Source organism: Manduca sexta, chromosome 18, assembly GCF_014839805.1.
Source record: "Manduca sexta isolate Smith_Timp_Sample1 chromosome 18, JHU_Msex_v1.0, whole genome shotgun sequence".
Lineage (NCBI taxonomy): Eukaryota > Metazoa > Arthropoda > Insecta > Lepidoptera > Sphingidae > Manduca > Manduca sexta.
The window spans coordinates 5,898,849-5,922,518 of NC_051132.1; the positions used below are offsets into that span (position 1 = coordinate 5,898,849).

Consider the following 23,670-nt stretch of genomic DNA (forward strand, 5'->3'; position numbering starts at 1 on the left):
ACGTAATTTGTTATTTTCCACTATCACATTGTAACAAAATAATAAAAAATTGTTTCTCTATCCCATTTCTTTGAAGTATAATCTAACCATCAACCTTTATTTCAGTTTCAATATTTCAAAGGTTACCTTAAGGCTACCTTAATTGTATTGCTTAGAAGTCTAAATTATTTGTTTTCCAACCCAGCGCCCTCTACGCGACCGACTTTAAAACTTATCTTTTTGAATCACGGAAAATTTCTTTCCATTTTCATATTACATAACTACACCTTGCAACAGGACATACAAATGCGGGTCACAGTATACACACAGACGCACGATTCCATATATAAGCCCCACTGCATGTGCGTTCTTGCGTGCTCATATAAAACAGTATACCGTCATACATTTCTGCATTTGCCTTGCACCATTGAGACGGTTATTAAAAGTGTCAGCACTAGGTGTTAGTGAAGTGAAATTATCGATAGAATAATGAACGCGTTGTTAATATCGATCCTGCTCTTCGGCATCGCCAGATCGAGTGAAATTGATAATGATGTGAGTTTATTTTAAATTGTTTTATTGTTTAAAAATAATTTATTGATAATTATAATAAACTACATCATAACTATTGTATGCGTTTTTTAACATTGCATTAGAGACTTGTCGATTAGGTTTTGGTTTCAAATTAATTTATTTACATTTTTATTTAAAACAATAGACGTTTAGAGACTTTTTTTCTGAACGATAACGGTTATTTAAAAGCTTCAATCATCTATTAAATACATTAACATTTATGATAACAAGCCCGGAAGTTTCATATAACAAGTGGAACAAATTACTTCAAAATTCGTGTAAATTTAGTAAGCAAACTTTCGAGCCATATTGCTTAGTTTCGGACGGTCGAATGCAGCGAATGGTAGAACTAAAAAGCTCGAACGAAAATTTTACACTAGTTCTCCCTAAACTATCGTAAATAGGGATAAAACTTTCATGTTTATGCTGAGAAACATTTTGAACGTAAAAAGTTCAAATTGTTGGGCGTGTTTATTTTATAATAAACTCGGTGTTGCCCGCGGCTTTGCTCGGGTGAAAAGCCTTTCCCACTACGAATTAACCTAAAACATTATAGCGAATTATGACTGTATCTACTCCAGTAATTTCAATTATTAATTACCTATTATTTCTCACGGAAGAAAATTACTGGAATAAAGTGCCCTATGTGGTAATGCAGGACATGATCTATCAATATGTCAAATTTCATCCTAATACATTCGGCTCTTTTTGCGTTTACTTCTTAAAAATATAAACATTCAAACATTACCACAAACTTTCGAATTTACAATATTCTACAAAGTAATTTTCACTTTTCATTTCTAAATGAAACCGCATACTCATCTTTATCTCTGCTAACATTGTACAAAAATTCATCCATGAATAAAGAATATTTTCACTAAGATTCTCAGTTTTCCTTTTCTGATATTTTGTTTATTTTGTAGTTTAGCACGAATATGGTGTGTGCGTGAGTGTGTTTTTGACTGAGAGTTTAATGTTACCGCTCCAAACGAATTACTTTATAGTAACAGAAGTAGCATTAGGGCATGTAATAACCAAATTACTTTTATTGATTATTTATTTTGTTGAAAAATTACGTATTTTATTTTACATCTATAGATAGAGTAACCTATTGTAAAGTGTGAGTTTCAAGTAGACCATTACGTGGTTTATTTAGTAATGTAATTTATCAAAATAGACCTTTATAGTAAGATTATCATATGAACATATTTTATTGCGTTATAATTACAATGTACTTTTTAGACTACTAACAATCTTCAATTGTGTTAATAAGGTAAACAGGATTTAATCCTTAGATATTATGTTTCCCCGATTTTATATTTTTCCATATGAATTTTATATAACGATGTTTTGCTGAGAAAAAATATACAAACCGAAGAGTGAAGAACACAATTATTGTGGAAATGTTTTGAAAAAAGTTTATGCGGTACAGGTGTATGCAAATTTTATGTTAGTATGATGTTGTAATTTTAGTAAGCCTTTTTAGTAGAGTAGTATCATGCAATAGTGGATCGAAAATTTAATTTTATAAAGGACCCACGAGTCGGACGCGTGCTGAAGTTGAAACTAAAATATGCTAGAGTGGAGACCGCGGTTAGGTAGAGGTAATGTAGGACGCCCAGCTGCACGACGGATTGTCAACAGATGACTTGAAAAAGCGGCGGGTAACGGACGGATGCTGGTTTCTCCAGACCGGGATGGTTGGCGCTCACTTGGGAAGGCCTACGTGCAGCAGTAGATGGTGACATACTCATTGATTGATTGTTAGTCCGTCGTTTACGTCCGTCGAAAAATGATTTAAATTTCGTATCTATAGTAAAATCGCTCTGGATGTATAATAAATCCTCACAGTTCCCCCTTTCCCAATTCCTCCTCCATAAATATACACATTTATGGAGAAATGGTATAAATATGAACAAATAGCGGCGATAGGCTAGTTGAGTGTGAAACGGACTGCCAAGACGAATGTCCGTAGGTTCAAATCCCAAGCGCATACACCTTTGACTTTTCTATGAATTACATAATCGTCATTTATATTGATGCTAATAATGTTATAATCTGTATAAAAAATAAAAAGAATATTATTATTATTATAACTTTTTCCCGAAGTAAACATTTTTAAGCAGCGATAGCCTAGTTGGTTGTGGAACGGACTGCCGAGACAAATGTCCGCAGGTTCAAATCCCAAGGGCACACACCTCTGATTTATCTAAAAAAATATGTGTGTATTCTTTGTGAATTATCGTTTGCTTTAACGGTGAAGGAAAACATCGTGAGGAAACCTGCATACCTGAGAAGTTCTCTATAAGAATTTCGAGGGTGTGTGTAGTCTACCAATCCGCACTAGGCCAGCGTGGTGGACTAAGGCCTAATCCCTCTCAATAGTAGAGGAGGCCCGTGCTCAGCAGTGGGCAAGTATATAATACAGGGCTGATATTATTATTATTATTAAACATTTGTTAATATATCCTATCCAGATATTGTATATATTTGTCCTAAAATTCTTTCAAAACTATAAAACAATTTATGTATAGTTTGCTTACAAACATCGAATCAACCAAATTTTCGCATTCATTTTGCCTAATATCCGTAGAATATAACACTATAAATGTGTCAGTATGAAGTTTGTTAAATACAATATCATCCCCAAACCAGATTAACAACCCTTTAGACCATAATTACCAACTGCTATATTTGTGGGTAGATGCATTGTCAGAATGGCTCGACATCCCTGATATGGCGATAGAGTTAGCATACACCCTCATAAGAACGTTTAAGATCTTTTAATTTAGTGATTAACTTCGAAAATTAAAAGTCATTGTCGATATCACATCTGCAGTTTGATACTGAAAATAAATCTATCAAAACAATATGTTAACATAACTGACATTATTGGGATTTTTATATTTGTGATAGATCCGAAAATATGGATTAAAGTTGTTTATTAATTTCGGCCAGTTGTAATTATTAGTATGTCAACGAACTTTCCTCAAATAAATTATGTTATGTTAGCAATTTCGCACAGGTAGCATTAATTATCTATTATGTTATGATTTCTGGTGGTCCGATCGTTTGCAAACTTGACAGGATCGTCCACTGGGCTAATCAAAATGTTATACATGAAACAACGCCTTAATGCGTGGTCTCTAAACCTAAAGTTCAAATATAAATACATGAAAAAATGCAATACCATAAATATATCAATAGATCTTGCGTTCTTAAGTTTGTCAGAAATAAAGTGTACCCATCTTACGACCAATTTTACTTCACCTGCCCAGTACGTCTTCAAGCATAAAATTATTGTTTTAAGTATTTACCCTGTAAATTAATAACTAAGATAACGTTTTTCTAGAAGCCATAAATAATGGCATCGACAATGTGTGACCGAAATTTTAACCTCATTTTTAAATACCATTGTGAGCTATGCAGGTATTATTGTATGTCCTTCAAACAAAGTCTTCATTGGCTATTTACATATTAGGCACTGCTTTAGTGAGAAGATTGACGTATATAAACAATATTATGCAAATATTATAGGGGTTTCCTCGTAATCTATATGATATATCCGTGATAAAATGAAATAATTTAAGCCCACATCACGTCAGAAGTTCTCGAACTATCCGTAAATTCCTGCATTCTTTATTTGTTTACTAGTTTATGGCGGTACATTATTTTTGTGATAATCTGAGAAATTATAAATCGCAATAATTTGTAATTAACTACATCTTGATTTTGAATTTATTTTTATTACTATAATATTTTCTTTTTAAATGTGTCCTTATCACACTTTTATTTAGAAGTGTTGTACTTTTGACTATTTGACTTACTTCATTCTTACAGCCAGCTAGCCACCTCACATAGTTGGACGAGGCGGGTTCTAACCCGAGCATATCGTGTTAGAAAAACCGACATCAAGTTTCGTTGATCACATCTGGATTCTTTGATCGTCTCGGTCCTCGGCGACAATACCGTGATCATAGTTTGAGGTAGAGTTCCTTTAAACTTTGATGAAACTTTAATTTTCCTAGATTTCTGTCTTATTAATCTTATTATGTAATCGTTTTAATAACATAGCTTAACTTTTATGTAGAATGAATGCATTAAACAAAATAAAGGGCCAAAAAATAAACGATATAATATTTTTAAAAAACTATTTCGTTATGTTCGTTTTGAGAAATACCCAAATATGTTCCTATAGCAACTTAAATTCTTTACATTATCTTTAACTTTTAAAGAATACTATGAACGCAATATAACGCTATTAAGTTTTTATGTAATGGGGCAATGGGCAAATAATATATTTATTCCCTCCTGTGGCGAAGGGTACACTTTGACATACTAACTATAAACTTGCACACACAGTTAATATTCACTAAACAAACACAATTTTCTGCAAATTCGAAAAAATACCACGGTATATAAATGCAAAAGATAACGCAAATGTCCAATTTTTTATACGTGCACAACAAAATGACCCCTATGGACCTGATGGTAATTGGAGTGAGGTCCAACAGAATGTCGACTGACGATAGTTGATTACTCCTTGTCAGCCTGAAGCCGTGATCTTGTTTGAAACCCTGTATACACATTACACGGGGTGATCTTGGAACGCGAAACACTTACGAGAGCCACTACAGCGGATTTTACACCATTTTTCACATTTTCCGCCCCACGGGGCGGTCACGACTATCACGACTGAAGGCAGTCTTCGAAACGCCGAGAGAAAATTAAAATATAAAAAAAACACAATAAACAACCGAAAACTAGTTTATTTCTTAGTGTTTATTTTTTTATTTTATATCTCGCATATGGGAACATATAGCTGTCCCACCATTCTATTATATAAAAATACGTGAGCATTTTTAAAGAAAACAAGGTAATATATCAACAACTAAAAGCTGATCACTGACAGTTTCTCTACACACAATAACTAAACCATGAATAATAACCTCAATAATGTTGAGTAAAGTTTTCGAATAATTTATTCTTAATTTATTATTATTATTATTGCATTAAATAACAAATTTCACAGACTTAATTTATTATTAGAGTCGTAGTTGTACGCAATAACACTTTGTATAGAATTTTATTAGTAATGGCAAATGATTTGTACGAATGAAATATTATGCAAATATCATGTCATCTTTGCTAAAGTTGCTAAAGTTATTGTCGAATTTAAGGAATAAACAACAAGTTTTAAAGACACTGCAGTGTCTGCTAATAGGATATATTTTGTATCCGCCCGGATACAAAATATATCCTATTAGCAGAACCAGTTAAAACCCGCCATAGTGACCTACGTGCGTCGCGTTCCGGTGTCTGCTTGTATATATCCGTTTCCAACAGGCCGGCATAATTGTCTCTACTGCCAAGGGGTAATCATCTCTCGTCAGTCGACATTCTATTGAGCTCCACTCCACTTACCATCAAGTTCAGCGGGGTCACTGCTGTGCACGTTTAAAAAAGACTCCATTGAACTTGAGGGGAAATGAAGTAGCATAGGGATAGATTATTTAGTAAAAGAAGATTACCATTCGTCAGTTGACAATTATTCCACCCATTAGAATTTTATAAACAAATATTCTCTACACATTTGAAAATGCTGAATTGCGGAACCGAAAGCGGATTCTCGGTTCGCGTGTCAATTGAAATCATTGGCATTGAGTTTTCTTCATCGCTGCACGTTAACGCGTTTACGGTGCTTTGATCTTGATTTATTGATGCTATTAATACAACACAATTTAATAAGAATTTTACATCGTTTAAATCCAAAACAGGAACCGAATTTGACCTCACATATCGGTGTTTGTAGACTTTTTATTTTTAATAAGCCATTTTACTAATTTTAGCAGCCTCATGTAGTAACCTCAAAAAGGATATTTAGTTTTAATAAGCCATTTTACAGATTTAAGCAGCCTCATGTCGTGGAAAAGTAAATATTAAAAAGGATGCTCGATGGCGGTTTCGTGCGTGATATCGCGTCAAAATAACTATAATATAACATAACGCGCCCCTACATAACCCAAGAATAGATAAAACCCCGGGGAGTTCTGGGTCAGATTGTATCTTTACCTACTTCTTTATATTAAAGGCGTGTTTACGAGTTATAAGATCGTCGGCGTAGTAGCTGATGGCATATGTAGACTGCCTTTACTAAATTGTATCTGATTTTTCTGCTCAGTATCAGATGAGTTTGAAATTTGTTCCAATATGGCGTAGGCTCGCTCGCTATTTCATCGCGGGACGGAACATACGTAGCGATAAGTGAATGCTCTGCTACCTGGTGTACCCCTTTGGGAAAAAGGCGTGATGTGTCTATGTTTATTCTTTGTAACGTGACCTGATAAAGTCGTAGCAAGTGTAAGCTATAATGGATAACATTTGGGTGTGCCATTTCATCATTTGAATAGATATTTGGAGCCAGATTTGATATTCGACGGAGCCTAGTAGCACTACAAGCTATAGTTACGTACTTCAAAACATGGTCACAGATTACACAAAAAATATCTCATTTGCTTTATATTATCCAAGATAAAACCTCACTGGCTGAGATTTATTGCTCCTTACTATTATTGCTGGAATCCTCTAAAATTATCTTATACCTATGTGTCATGTAAAAAGAAGTATTTGTCTTACCATAACCGAAAACTGTATCTAGATAAGACGAAAACATTGTATAAGAAAGTATTATTTGCGAAACAAAAAGGATTAATATAAAGGAAATATAGTTTTCAATGAAATAAATGATAATTAAATAAATTACTTTATATATCACGTAGGCGAACAATGTTGCACTTATACGTCAAAACGATTTATAATAATAATTATTATATTTCTGAATAACACTTAAGATCATTTATATAACTATGGACATTTTAAATTAGAACTCAATGTTAACCCGACTATACTACTGAAACTGTAAACGGATTCAGTTATTTTTCACTACGTTGAAAATCTGGAACATTGGCCGATCGTGCAGTTAGTACACCTAAGTAGACTATACAATAGCGGTTGTATTATGCGTTTGATTTAATAACAGTTAGCCGATGTGCACCCATCTGATACAGTTGCCAATAATTAAAATAATTATTTATACGGTGCATCTTCTCAGCACTGCTATTAGCAAGTTATTAAAGCGATTATAACTATGTTCGATAATTTAATCATCATCATCATTATTGGCAATTAACATCTACGTGAGATGATTAAGTAGCGTTCGTAGAAGATGCGAGGTACGATATATACCTACGCTGGTGACTTATCAGACCGATTCTAGCCCGAAAGATACGACCACAGTTTTGGCAGCGGATTTCTGTATTTGTGTATAAATAAATAATAATAATATCAGCTCTGTATTATATACTTGCCCACTGCTGAGCACGGGCCCCCTCTACTACTGAGAAGGATTAGGCCTAAGTCCACCACGCTGGCCTAGTGCGGATTGGTAGACTTCACACACCTTCGAAATTCCTATAGAGAACTTCTCAGATGTGCAGGTTTCCTCACGATGTTTTCCTTCACCGTTAAAGCGAACGATAAATTCACAAAGAATACACAAATGATTTTATAAAAGTTAGAGGTGTGTGCCCTTGGGATTTGAACCTGCGGACATTCGTCTTGGCAGTCCGTTCCACACCCAACTAGGCTATTTGGTAAACCGGCGTAGTCGCGCCGAATTTCACGCTTGTGGGCCAGCTGCTTAAACCAGACCTTATCGTGAGCGGAAACACCGATAATTTAATAGTGTATCATTATACAGAGTGGAATTATTTTCAAAGTTTTTTAACGTAAGTAATTCCGTCAATAACGTACGTATAGTAAATTTACAATAAAAAAGTTAAATTAAATTCAAACAAAAATTGCTACATAAAGTACATTGCACATGGTACAAAGTCTAATAATGCACTGATTGTTAAAAAATATATTAAACTGTCTAAATGCTTTGGAAATTTAATTTATCGGCTAACCACGTATATTTCGGTACAGTTTATTCTGTATAAATAATTAATCTTTGTTCCATATACCTACTTTATAGCTCTACTTTTTTATATTGCTAGGAAAACGTGATTACATCTTCTAACAAGCCTCAAGAGGCAGGGAGGGGACTGTAGTGAGCTCTAAGCAAATTGCTATAACCATCTAACTTTAAGACGCTTCGCGGTAAAATTGAAAATCCGGACGCTTTCTGAATAAAATCCCCAGAACCGACATCAATATTGCATTCCGGAATATCGAGGAGAGCCAAGCGATGGTACTTTTTGGCGCATTAAAGACGATTTGGGTTTCGAGGCGAAACACGCTTCATTTTTTAAAGCAATCTTTTCTGAATATCATTAATATTATACACAGTCTGTATATATAAAAGACTAGCTGTTGCTCGCGGTTTTGCTCGCGTAAAAGAGTTTTCCGGGATATTTTTTTTCTGACTTACTTGATATGTATCATTACCAAAAATTATTCATTAATATTATGACCAAATTACACAAAATCATTATAAATTGTAGCCTATGTATTATACTGATATATAACCAATATTACTGTAATGTTTTATCCAAATCCATTCGGTAGTTTCTCCGTGAAAGAGGAACAAACATACATCCATCCTCACAAACTTTTACACTTGGAATATTAGTAGGATTTGCCTCAGCTCAATTATATTTTTTTTTCAGTAAAACCGTCTTTAATGACAATATATAGGCATCTCTTAAGCATTGTCCCAAAGCTTAATATTTGGTTTAAGTATTACACTTAAATCTTCTAATCATTTATAGTTTTATACTTCGCGTCATATACAAAAACCAATATAATAGGATATAATAAATACTATCTAAGAGCAAGACCGACGAAAACTTTATAGTGCTTATAAAGCAACTTGCAAAGCAATACTCTAAGGATTCTCAAGCATTGTGTGCACAAGGAAGTAAGGACAATAAAGGTTAATGTAATGATTAGTGGGTGTTAATTGCAAATGCTTAAGAGTTAATGGTAGCTAGAAGAGGGAATTCCTTTAATTTGTCATTCAGCTCTTAAAGGAACGTGGTAAGCCATTTTATGTCATGACAAATTCGATAAGGCCTTTGAATTCCATTTCGTTCTTTATAGTACTTAGAAATATAAGTATATTGTGTAAACATATGTACCAATTTGCTTTTAAGTTGATGTTTGAATTTTGTTTATTGAATTCTCTAATAAAAATAATTCAGTACTTGCAATTGCAACGTCGTTCGTATTTTCTCGTAATTTAAAACTTTACTTTGATCTGATGACTATGAGTTATAACGGGTTCTTCGAATTACCATTCATAACTTGCGCTTGGCATTAGGCTCAGAACGTAATATATAATGGCGACAAACCAAGCGGTAAATATATTTGCAATTGTCCCATCAGAAAAATAAACCTAATTTAATTTATGTATAACGTTGATTTTCTAATAACTTGTTGAATTAATTACGATTCACCTCCGCCGTATGTTCCAAATTCAAATCTCATTTTTTTTTATTTATTCCCACAACAAATATATTGTTTTATCTGTGGCGAAAGCAAATACTTATCTATATTCTTAGTGTTCTGGAACTAAGGCGCCATTACACACAAAGTAAATATTCGCCCGAATTACGGGCTGTACCATGCCTGCCGCGACGCAATAAGATGTTCATGGTAATTACTTTCCAACCCTCGGCTAGTGGAAGCCATAGTAGTTTTTTGGCGCAAGGAATTGCTTTAATTAAGTGTTCAGTGACAATTCCCCTAGGAAAACTTTCTAACTTGTATGTATTTAGATATGGTTTGTAATATATTGTATAAATGTGGAAAATACATTATTATAGCATGAATTAAAACTATTTCACGGATGTTATCGCGGTTTTTTATATTATAATTTTCTCCCGACGTTTCGAAGACTTTGCAGTCTTGAAGGTTACCGAGAGACTGAGCTCGTCCGAACAGACATAATATCAACCATTTAGTTAAATACATATTTAACATCACTACGTTTTTCTACGTTTTTGAACCTAGTCTCAAGTTTTCGAAAAAGGTGTAACTAAGTCAATAAGCCTGCTTTGTCGATAATATCTTGATCAATAGTATCACGAATCGTGTTTTCAATAGAGATAAGTTGTTCTTATAGTTATTCCATGGATTTCCATTTCGTCTAAAATGTATTAAGTCGAATTTTTGTCGAAGAGTAAGTATGTTATTTCCTAAAAAAATCATAATATGTTGTTATGAGGTCCAAACGATAAATAAACTACGACATACAAAAATTATCTTTATTCCTAACTTAATAACGGCTACTTTACTAAAAACCACAACAATGAACCTACATAGACATGTAAATAAATATGTTAATAATTGGCCTTCACCTAGTAAATATGATAGCTTATAATTTATGCGCTAATACTTAACGCACACAAGAATAGTTCCGGTAGATTTTATTAAACAGGACGCAAGATAAAAGCGAATCGCGTTTATGTAAAGCAATATTTCGGCTTTACATTGAAAACGTTAAAGACCAAAATGTTAAAAACATATTATGTAAATTGTTTGATTCAACTCGTATTGTATTTATTTTAAATATGTTTTTTTTCACAAGATTCCGAATTGGGATAACTTGAGGCACTTAAAAGACATTTCAAAATCATGTTATTTAACTTCAAGAACTAAAAGCACCTTTAGATTTCTATAATCATATAATATTTATCTTCATAATTATGCGTTTACTATTAATAACTAATAATTTCCTATCATAAACAATTTCCCAACCCATACCACTCTCACTACCACCTTTTCACCACGCCATTGTTCAATCTGCATATTAAAGAAAAAACCGTTTACCATCCGTCAGTGGTAATTATAATTTCACTAAACACTTTCCTAACCCGCGGTCTCGTATGACTCGGCCCGTCACACTATACGTTCGTATCAATTATACATGGAAAGTAGAAAACTGGATCACGTACCAGTTAAGCATTCCCAGAGCGATCGGCTTTGCTTTGTTGTTAAGGGGAGTTTCTTTATATCCTCCTTCGTATAAACCAAGGCTTTAAGTTTTTTTTTTTAATTTTTTTTTATTGCATTAATAGGCAAACGACCAAGGGGTTCGCCTGATGGAAAGCAGCTTCCGCCACCCATGGACTTTGCAATGCCAAAGTTGGACCAAAGAGACAATTCAGACTTTTTAACGGGCTACTGACGATACCTATTTTGATTACTTTTATGATGTAAAGTAAAAATCCGATAATAAGAATAGCAATTGTAATTCATTTATTTATAAAGATACACTAAACTGATTACTGACAGTAATAATCTAAATTACATTATAGTGGATCTAATGCCTAGTCAGCATCCAAATAGAAGTGTATACAACTTATCCAAATTAGGTGACTGGTACATGTTATTTAGTTACAAAATAATAATAATAATTATAAAATATATTGACTAAGGTAAGGCAGACGATATGGGAGTTGTATCTGACTTGGGTGCTGTGGATAATATGTATTTTACTGAGCCTCTGAAAGTACCGTATTTCGAAGTGTCAATTTATTTATTTATTTGAATTTGAATATCAAGTGCAGTGCAACCAGTGGGAAGTTTTATAAATAGTTAATTATACAGGGGACACATTTTAATTTAATTTATAAAAATTAAGAAACGATGACAAAGTGACAGCATATAACCGTTATTCTAACTTAGACTCAAGTTCTTAGCCCACACGGATGTTTACCCCATTTTGTTTTCCTTCAAGGACCTAAAATTCAAGGTCACGGCTGCATACCAAGTAGATCATAATCCCTGTAGTAAACGAAGTAAGGGCGGACCGGAAAACTGTTCCCCAGGGCGAACAGGTCATAATTTAACGTAAAAGTGGCGCGAGAGAACGGTCGCGTGTCCTGAATGCCAGTAATTTATCCTTTATAGACCAAGTTCCTGGTAAATAATGTTAAACGTTGGCTATTGTTCAGATGGGCTTGTCTGTTATTTTGTGAATTTATTTTGTAGGTAAAAGCGATAGCCTAGTTGGGTAGTTGTTGTGGTGGCACGGACTGCCGAAACGAATGTCCGCAGGTTCCAATCCCAAGGGCACACCTCTGACTTTTCTAAAGTTATGTGTGTTTTTCTTTGTGAATTATCGTTTGCTTGAACGGTGAAGGAAAACATTCTAAGGAAACCGTGCATGCCTGAGGAGTTTTCTATAGGAATTTCGCCGGTGTTTGAAGTCTACCAATCCGCACTAGGCCAGCGTGGTGGACTAAGGCCTAATTCCTCTCAGTGGTATAGGAGGTCCGTGCCCAACAGTGGGTTCAGGCGGAAAGTATTTTGACAAAAAACATTCTATAACAATAAATTTGTAATGTATAAATTTATATTGTTCCTTATAAAAAAATCGCAAAGCTATGTTTAAAACACAAATTTACTCGATCAGCTGTAAGTCAAAACCCGACATCCTGCTCTTAGTAAGGTTTGAACTAGGAAACCGGGGATGATTTTGGCTTTATGTCCCCCTCAAAGAATCTAACAAAATTCCTGATTTATCGATATTATTAAATATATATATATATAGAACGTATAATATTTACCCTATCCGTGTTTTCAAAACGCTTTTAATTGGACCGAATTATGCCATAATGTACCTAATATAATACAAAATTTGTGGGTTGTTATTAGTTACGGCTGATTTTTTCTGGGTATAAAATAATGTGTAGATTGGTACCTACACATAAATTTTTGTATCAGATATAAGAAAGACTACTACTAAGACAAAAAAAATATATCTTAGTATTTTTTGCTACAACACAGTGAACAGTAAAATATCACTATTTGTTAAATTGCAAGTTAAATATTAATAACTTGTTTTTGGATAATTCGTGGGTTGGTACATTTTGGAACAACTGGGTCCAATTATCCTTATTTTTAACCAGAAAGCCGGCGCTACGGGAAAAGTTTCTCGTCTAAACGAAAGCTGAGCTAAAATCAGTAGAAACATCGCTTATTATGAAAAGTTGTGTTGGATTTCGATACTTTGCGTGTTTTATGATTCATGTCTTAGTTGTTTATGAAACTTTGTGAAGTTTGCGTAAAATAATAATTATAACGAGTAACAACACAGAGTTTTGTTACTCTTTAAAACACTTAGACATTATAAGACAGGCAAAATAAAATATTATTAAAATGGGTACTCCCTTCCTACAATATTGTTCGCTTTGTTTAGAGTTTTAGGTGATTATTTTTTGTTAGAAGTAAGTAACACATCAAAAGATCTAGTATACACACGATGCAATGTAAATCAAAAAATATGGTGACCTTATTTTTGCCTTTTCAATTTTTACACACACGCCTGATAGAGGTATAACAGATGCACCCACTTTACACCGTGCGTATCGCGTGATATGATAGGAAACGAGCCTATCGCAATATCGGACCCAAATTCTCGACTCCAGGCTTATACCGACTGGAAAAATCAATTCCAATTTCTATTCATAATTGACCTGATAATGTTTAAAATAAATCTTACCACAATAATTGTAACACTTTGCCTTAAGCTAGTAGACATGTAAAAATTAAGTGGGCGATGCACTAAGTAACAATGTCATTAGGTATAAAGATCGTTCACACAAACAGTAGTTGAGAAAAACACTAACAACATAAGCGAGATAGGATGGATACACACACGGCGGAAATTTTTTGCTTTTTTATTATTAACTATAGATATTATTATCACATTGGAGATATAACATCAATAAATTGAAGTTTTTATCATTAATACTTAAGACGTAAAAACATTTTGGTGTATTATAACAATCTGACATTATTCAAACAGAAGAACTTTAATTTTAATATAATAAAAGATTGCCAGACGAAATATCTAAACTAAAACTAATTGGAAATATCTGCAACGTATTCAGTTTGAAAATTAAAACTCGAGTGTGAAATAAAACATTACATAAAAGTACAGAATATATCAAATCTATTGCATTCCTACTTTACTTTACTGCTCCAAAAAACCGGAGATGATCATACCTTACTAATATCTTAAAGTACGACGACATCATATTTTTTTTGCCTGTGAAGTAAATAACGTAAGTGTGTCGAAAGCCTAATGATTTCCATCTTTAGCTTCCGTATAATTGCGGATTCAATTCGAAAGTGTCATTGTATTTATTCCCAGAAAACGAAAGCACATGTCTCAGAGTAATTGCCAGCGAATTCTAAGTCTAATTATTAGATTACACACATGTATTTTACTTAAGCGAGAATAAATAAAGCAAGCATTTTTGTACAATAGTCATACTCGAATGAAGTATTTATCAAACAAAAAAACTCCCAAAACATAAGCATAATGCACGATACTGCGTATCAAACTTATAGTTTTATCTGTCTTCAATGTTTGTAAGGAAAACGTGGTATAACAAAAAAATAAACAATATTTTCGACATAGTGGACATGGGAAGCGATTTTCCTCGTCAAAGTGGCCGTTACATTGTATTTGTTTATCTGTGAGTAATATATTGAATCGGTTACAGGAGTTTGTCTGTTCATTGAATATTTTATGTGAATTATTTATTGGTTTAATTTGCTGCTTATTAAAGTTGACTTGAAAATTCCATCTGAATTCTTTTGGCAAATTAATATTGAAAATTGAACGCCATAGGCTCATGTTCAGCAGTCGACATCTTGCGGGTAATGATGATGATGATGATGATGATGAAGATGAAAGCCATAAGGCTATAACTTCAAATCGGATTACAGATCCCAGATATGTTGCGGAAGTGTCGAGACGAGGCACCCGTGAACGGAAGTTTGATTTTCGCCAGCGGATTGGTTTTGTCGAAAATGTGTTTTTATATTTTCGCTTTCTATTAGAATTCGCAATACCTTTGCAAGTTTAACATTTTTTATATATAAACTGTTATGAAACGAGCAAACCGCTCTTCTGGTGGCATTGATATGCATACATAGAAATGGCCCAAATGAGTATTGATACCAGTTATTAAAATAGATATTTTGAAGTAAGTATAACATAGCTCTAATACTGTAACTGTTAGGGTGTTATAAATAATAAACTGTGTTACAACCGCTTATAATAATGAAAGCAGGCTTTTTTGACAGGTCGATCTCGAAATTTGTAAAGAAGGCCTATGTTTAGCAGTGGAATTTATGTGGCTGATGATGATTATGACGATGACCGCTTATAAACAATCAAACACATCTCGAACTTTAAATTATAAAGCATGCGTGTCTAGCACTGCGTTCGTCACCCTGATGCCTTAAAGTCGCCAATTCTCAATGGACGAAAGAAGAAAAAAGACGAAAATTCTCAATGGATGTAACAATATTTTTGGCAAACCAATCCGGGCTTCAGAATACGTATCGAATATTTTATAGTTTCTTGGGTCTTTCAGATTCTCTGTTTGTCAATAACGATTGTAAATATTGTTTCCGTATTTTCGTTGCTGTTTTATAGGGATCTGTATTTTTGATTTATGTGTTTAAGCAATAAACAGTACGTCATGTTTTTTGGTGAAGACACAAAATGAATAGCTTGAAAATGTAAGTGGAACTCATATTTATAAATAAGGCGACTATATTTATTTACTGCCTCAATGTCTACTTTGAGGATACTACTACTACTAGGACTACTATTACTACTACTAGGCTACTACTAGAATAAGATTCCCGGGTCGGCATGATACTGAGTAGCAAAACCCATTGTCACTGCCTGGGCAAAGTGATATCGGGTTTTGCTAATTACTATCAGTCCGAAGTTTGTACCCCATATGGCAATAGGCTCGCTTCTTATCACATATTGGGGCGGAATACACACGCTGGAAACTGCGTGTACCAGTTGCGTCTCGGCCTACCCCTTCGGGGATAATAGGCGTGAGTATGTGTGACTATTTCTGAAATAATCATGTTTTTAATCAATATAATTTTTTATACAATTCAGGAAACAAAACAATCTAGATTGTAATTGCCATTTTATACTTTATTCCATAAAATACCTACATCAATAACATAAATAAATTTGAATGTTAAAAACAAATGCTCGACATAATGGCCTTGGGTGAGAATGGTGATATACTTACTATCGGTGCAATAACAGTTGGCCAAGCTTATTTCCATTCCATTATATTGATTATTTTCCTCAATAAAGGGGCTATCCAACACTAAAACAATTTTTTAATTCGAACTAGTAGTTTTTGAGTTTAGCCCGTTCAAACAAACTCTTCAGCTTTATATAATAGTATAGATTTTTCACTACCACTACAATATGATCTAGGAGACTATCAATAACTGTTAATTATAGACTACAGTAAAACAAACATTGGTCTTAAAACTTTAAAAACGCATAAATAACTAATAAATCTATAATAAAAAATACATTACAAATGTTCAACAAAAGTCAATTTTTTTCCATAAAACACTGGGTGTTCACAGACTTTCGTGTTACAAGTGAATAAACGAAGAAAGCTATCAATTCCTGGAAGTTTTGTAACGATAAAGATAAATTAAACAATCTCGAGAAATTCAAAGTCTACAAAGGGCTTTGAAAAAACCTGTTAAGCCTTCGTGATTGATTCGGAAACTTTTTTATATTTTGACAAATTTTACTCTGTAATCTATTTTGAAGGTTTAGTGAAATTCGATTCTTTACTTTACCAAGAATACACAGTTATTATATATGCACAATTCCCCTCCTAGTTATAGGTAACTTCATCCACGAAGACGCGTCCCACCACCTTTTGAGTAGGGTGTTGCGGGGTGGCGCGGGGTCAGGGGACTGAGCTAAGCACTTTCACCGACGCTATCCATCATAGTGTGTGTGCACTTGTGCTGTTCAGGCACACTGTAAGCAATAAAAGAAGGTAGTGGGGCGCGTCTTCGTGGATGAAACGACCCATAATACCGTTCCTGTTATTTTTTTTTAATGCTAAAGTATTAGTCCCTATACAAGATTCATTCATCATTTTGACCGTCTTACTTATTTAAAGAAGTTCTTATTAATTAAAGATTCTTACTGAAAAATATCTGGCTCACACGCATTTTTTTTACTTTCTAAGGTACCCCTTAAAAAGTAAGTTCCTATCGGCAGAAGCGCAATAAGTGTACCTACTTTCCACTGTATGTATTCCGTTCTATGATGTGATAGGGGGCTAGCCTATCGCCATATCGAAGACAAAGTCCAGAGGTCGGCTTAATACTGAGGAGAAAAACCCAATATCGTTGTGTCCGACCTAGAAATCGAACCCAAGATCTCAGCATTATAGTCGTACCGTTATACAACTACGCTACAGAAGCAGTCTGGAGCAATTTAAAAAAACCTTCACCGTTAAAATTTTTAAATTAACAATGCAACCACTACGATCTATTTTCCAATCGAGCAGTCTAATAAAGGGGATTTTCAAACTTTCTGCTCTCAATCAAAAACATTCTAAGGTAACACAAATCATAAACGAAACCAATACCGAAAAATTCAATTTCCATTTTAAACCAGACAGCAAAACTGAAGATTTGAAAATTGAAAATTCAAGTGCTGTGCAGTTATTGTTTAGAGTTTTCTTTTTAACTGAAGTCGAAGCTTTTAATAATACTAATTCTAGCTTCAAATATTTTGAAATCTTACTTAATCTTAACTTAAAGCTCATTGCTTTTGTTTGGTCTTATTTCATTACATTTAGTGACCGTTAGAGGGTTTTCGCTACATTTACTTAATATTAATTACCAAAAATCTTTCGGTTGTTTTAGAATGATGCAAAAAGATGTATTTAAGTCTTTTATCAATCTTGTATTCAAGAATTTGTGTCCGTTAAGGAGATACGCACCCCTCTCCCCTATCACATCATGGGACGTAACACAGGCGAAAAGTACGTGGCCTGATTACAAGTCTGCCTACCCCTACGGGGATAAACGCGTCGTGTATTTTTTGTTGTTGTATTTATTATTTCAAGAGGCGAAACTCATCGTTATTAATTCATGGCCTTGAAGAGACGCGACGTAGGTAATAATAAGTTTAAAATAGATTAGGAGTTTAAGAGTAAACCCATTACTCTTAGCACGAGAAGATAAGTATAGGTCTAGATAAGATGTGAATTTGCTAACTTCAAAGAACGTGTGGCTCTCAAACCAAATAAACGTGGCTTAATTTATATAAATATAGTTAGAATGTTATTTAATGTATGTTGTTTCTAATGTTACAACTGAATAGTTTATTGTAATGTATCGATCAAGGTTAAGATGTTAGTTATATCTTCTGATTGTTAAAGCATATCATGTCGTTGTATTTCTTTTAATAATAAGTATCCATAGCTTAGGCTTAAAATAAATAATTTAAATTTATTATATTCATTATTGAGGGCTATATTCATGTAGATACTATTATTTGTGAAAATCTAAAAAGCCGCCAGCATTTGTTCGCTTATCTGGGTTTGGTATGAAAAAATATTTTTGAAATACGAGCGTACACTGGCTAGCATACAAAATATGAAGCGATTGAAATGTTTCTAAACATGAAATCTCTTTCTGGTTGCGAAGTTCCGTACAATTGGCCTGTTGGACGCACGTAGCATGAATCCTTGATGTCTACATCTATACGAATTCGGGTATAGTTTCGAATTTTTTAGGGAAAACATCACCAGCCTAGTTGTGGTTGATCTTCAGAATACTGCAGAATGGGAATACTATAATATATCATTTTAATTTCCTAAAATAAAATCTAAAGAAAAAATGTTTTTAAAGATATGGACAATAAAATTAATATCCTTAAGCCTTGCTAATTTTATTTAGTGTAAATATTTATACCATATATTTTATTTATTGAATCAAATTCCTTGTCAATTCCAGAGAGCACCAACAGAGGACTCGCTGAAGCGAGGGCTGAGCACTAAATGCGCCGCTCGGGAGACATCAGCGTGCATCGCGCACGAGCTCGTCACATACGTAGACAGGATGCTGCGGACGGCGTCCGTACAGCTCAGTGACGACCTCATGATTGTTGACGAGAGGTAAGGATATAAATGAAAAATAAATATATTGCTGTGAAGCTAATTAGAATGCATATCTAGGTGAGAATAGAACGGACTACCGAGACGAGGATCCGCAGGTCCAAAAACCAAGGCAGACACTTCTGACTTTTCGTAGTTATGTTTATTGTTTGCCAATTATGGTTTTGCTTTGGCGATGTGGGATAACATCACGAGGAAACCTACATAATATTTAGAATTATTCATTAGAACTTCGAAGGTACATGAACTCTTTTAACCTGCACCATGAACTCTTTTAGACCAGCGTGGTGGAATAAGGCTTTAACCCTCTTTGTAGTAGAGGAGGCCGATACCGAACAGTGAAACAGTATTACAGTATACAGAGCTGGTATTATAAATTTAGAACAGGAGTGTAGAGTTCATAACAATATGATTATTGTGATATTTACTTTTAGAATGTTTTTATTTTGAAGCAATAGAGCCAACTTGAAATGACAATTAATCGTTAAGTTTCAATTGCTGAGAGAGATTTTCAGAGGCCCCGAATTACCTCCTATTCTTTAGGATTAGGACCAAAAGTGTTTCAAGGATTCTTCTCAAATGTAAACGTTAATGGGCGGTAAAGATTGTTTAAAATTAATTGGCCCAATTGCGCGATTGCCGATCTTTGATAAAAAAGTGTGATGTTATTTATATTAGGGTAGTGAAACGCGAATATGGTAGTTTAAATACGAACTGATGACGAAATTATTAATTAAACATCCCTAAATCATCTAAACAAGAGTCTATTGACAAATAACCGCTGACAATCCAATGAACTATAAACGAGCTTTTCGACAAACAGCTCTTATGTAAACACAACCCAATCACAAATGCATTCCACTAGAATTTAATTATTTCAACGTTTATAAACGAGGTCCAAACAAAAAACGAGTTACGCTTCCGTTGTAACTTTATTTTAACACTATTCGTTAAATTCAGTGATATTTCAACCTGTATGATTTGAAACCATGTTTGCAGTTTAAAAAACCATGTTAAAAAAAAACTGAACGTTTGACATTATGTATTTTCGGAACTTTTTCAGTTATTTCTTTTTAGTTAAAGTAATTAATTTGGAAGGCAATATGCTTTAGAAAATATTACAATCGTTTGAGTCACGAAAGTCTGTTTTATTAACGCTGTCACTATTTAACTCCGGTTTAATTATTGGAACATTGCGGCGAAGAAGACATAAGAGAGGAAAGCCAGACCGGATTGAAACAGATTACGTAATTAAAATTGGCAATGACAGAACGAATATTAAGCCGTAATTCGGGAAGAAAGGATCGGGTAGATAAATAATTAAAAGAGGTGTAGGTATTAAATTAGTAAAGGAAATACATAAGTAAAGAATACAGGTAGTGGCGGCCTTAAACCACACGAGGCCCCTGTAGATCGAAAAGAAAGTTCTCCGGTTTTAACAGTTTCGTCAGCAAGATAGCAAAAGGTATGACAAGGCACCACGCGAGGCCCCTGTAAGCGCAAGGCCCCGGACAGTTTCCCGTTTTATCTCCCCCAAAGCCCACCTCTGCTTATAAGATAATACGCATGATATACAATCGTTGTATATTTAACAATAAAATTTATATCTATAAACATTCAAACTCTTTACTACTCTACTTTTAATATTATTCTAGAAATATGATATTTTGATTGATAGCTCTTGTCTTAAATCAAACGACTCACTTGCACGTTTACCTTATTAACAATAGTTCATCACATCATGGTTACCTAAAACGATTCTCTTTACAGTCATGGCGCAGCAGCCGACATGCCCGTCAGTTCGGAATCCATTGGCAGAGCAGGAACCTCTCTCCAGGAGCAAGCGCAGCAAGTAATCTTCGACAAGTTGTGGACATTCGCTACCACCAGGTCTCTAAGATACAGATTGTTGGATGGGGCTGACCTGGTGGTCGCCGGGAAGCAAGAGAATGATGGAAGCTTTGGCGTGGGTGAGTTGAGACTTTTTATAATGTAAGAATAATGCACCAGACCGGTGTAGTTGGCTCAAGTTGTTCTTTCGTAGGGCATGGGCCTCCTCTTGCAGTGAGAGGGTTTGAGCTGTTGTGTACCAAACCAAGAAATCCATAATCCTAAATCCTATTTTGTATCATACGTCTGGAAATTTGATAGCCTTTACGTCTAATTGGATATAAACAATAATTTATATAGAAACTAGAAGTTTATTCAGGAAAGTTAAGAAATACGATCCCTTCATTATAACGTCTAATTAAATTTGGAATTACTGACTTCGATGAAACCAATATACTCTAGTTCGGTTTATCTATTTAGGAACAAATTTTGGGCTCAGTTAGTTTACTATTTAGTTTAATTAAGGAGACCAGTTTATTACCCTGCAGTCGTAAAGTAAAGTACGTAAAGCACAAACTTATGTAGGCGTCTTTATTTTATTTAGTCTACCATCTTCTTTTATAAAGGTAAGCTCTAAAGGATGATAATATTATGCTCGTAAAAATACTTTGTATTTAATTTATAAAGAGCGTAAACTCTGGACATCTTTTTAAGAGAGAATTGTAAATGGACCTTACAATAAACTTTTCAGTCGAATGCAGAGAAACCTTAAATTCCAATAATATATAGCTAAACTTAATCTTGAACTCAATTTAGCTAGTAATACTAAGCCGATTTTCTCTTGTAATTCGTTTTGGGATCTTTGATCTATAAATAAGTAAAATATGGCTATTATGGCCTTTACATTTAATACGCAAATCGATATGTCAATGTACAAAAGTAATTTATATGATGTGAACATATTTTCGTTTTGTATATCAATTATTTCTTTGATATAAGTATAAGGAATATATACCTACATTACCAGTACTTTTGCTACCATATTACTTTAAGCATTAACCGCTAACATTCAATCTTAAATTTTCAGGAGTATCAGTTAAAGCAGCCAAGCCCATGGAAACAGGCAGAAGACAGAACAAGAACATGGGTCCATTCCTCGCAGCGGCTGCGATGAAGATCGGTCTTCTCGGAGCGCTGTTCTTCAAGGGTCTGACCCTGATGGTTGGCAAGGCGCTGCTGATATCCAAGATAGCTCTCCTGCTAGCCACCATCATCGGCCTGAAGAAACTGTTCTCTCCTCAGGTGACAGATTAGATGCTGCATGTTGCATGATTAAATGTTATCAAGCGAAACTGTTCTTTTATTATGCACATGCATGTAGAGGATGTTGCACTTCTGAACAATAGGTTAATTTAAACACTCACATTATACTATTTCTGACTACTTATGTCTTCAAAATTCACTATTACGTGTCCTATGCATTTTCTTCTTAGGGTTTAGCACACACACACATAATATCACACATTTATACTCGAGAGGGTATGCAGAGGCGCAACCAAGGCATTCACTTTGCGTCAAGTGTGTTCCGTTAATTAGTGTGTGTCAGGTGTTTAGCGGGATTAGATATTAAAATCAGGGCAGCAGATTTCATTTAACGGTGATTATTGAGCCAAAAGAACTCTTGCGATTAAGTAATTTGTCTCTTTGTGATTTGTAATTAAGAATTTAGTTCATGAAAGGAAGTTTGAGCATGACGCATCAACTGAAAAATATTCCTATTTATTGAACAAAATAGTTCTGATCTATAATTATTCACAAGGTGCTCAAGTTTGTTCTAGAGGTATATAAATAAGCCAATACTACTACGCAATACGTGATATTCAGTATTCATTTCTCTGATGACAAAATCTACTGTAAAAATAACATCATTAAAGTGGTTGTGTAAAGTATTGAAAAGTTTCTGTTTGAAAATATTATCATTCTTTTTTTTTATAAAAATAACACAAATCGTATAAAACTTGTATATATCGAAAATGCTTGTTATTTTTATCAAGTGACATGTTTTGTTAGATAATAAAAAAAAAGTCCTTTATAAATGGTGAAAAGGTAATAAATACACTGTCAGATTGCCAGTGTTAACTACATATAACAAACTTTATCATAAGATCTTAAACCATAAGGATGGCAATTACGAAGCCATTACCATTTACAACTGTTTTATGTATTATACACATAAACTCGTTTTCTAAATGTAGTTTTCATGTAGCACTATTCATTACACTGTCACTAA

At 34.0% G+C, this 23,670-nt stretch overlaps 1 protein-coding gene across 1 annotated transcript; it reads left to right on the top strand.

The window, feature by feature from the left end:
* Positions 1-364: 364 nt before the first annotated feature.
* On the top strand, positions 365-22,732 carry LOC115450382. The gene is made up of 4 exons (XM_037440163.1): positions 365-534; positions 19,390-19,550; positions 21,321-21,520; positions 22,468-22,732. Exons 1-4 carry the CDS (start codon positions 469-471, stop codon positions 22,692-22,694), a joined length of 654 nt encoding a protein of 217 aa, XP_037296060.1. The 5' UTR covers positions 365-468; the 3' UTR covers positions 22,695-22,732.
* The last annotated feature ends 938 nt before the right edge of the window (positions 22,733-23,670 follow it).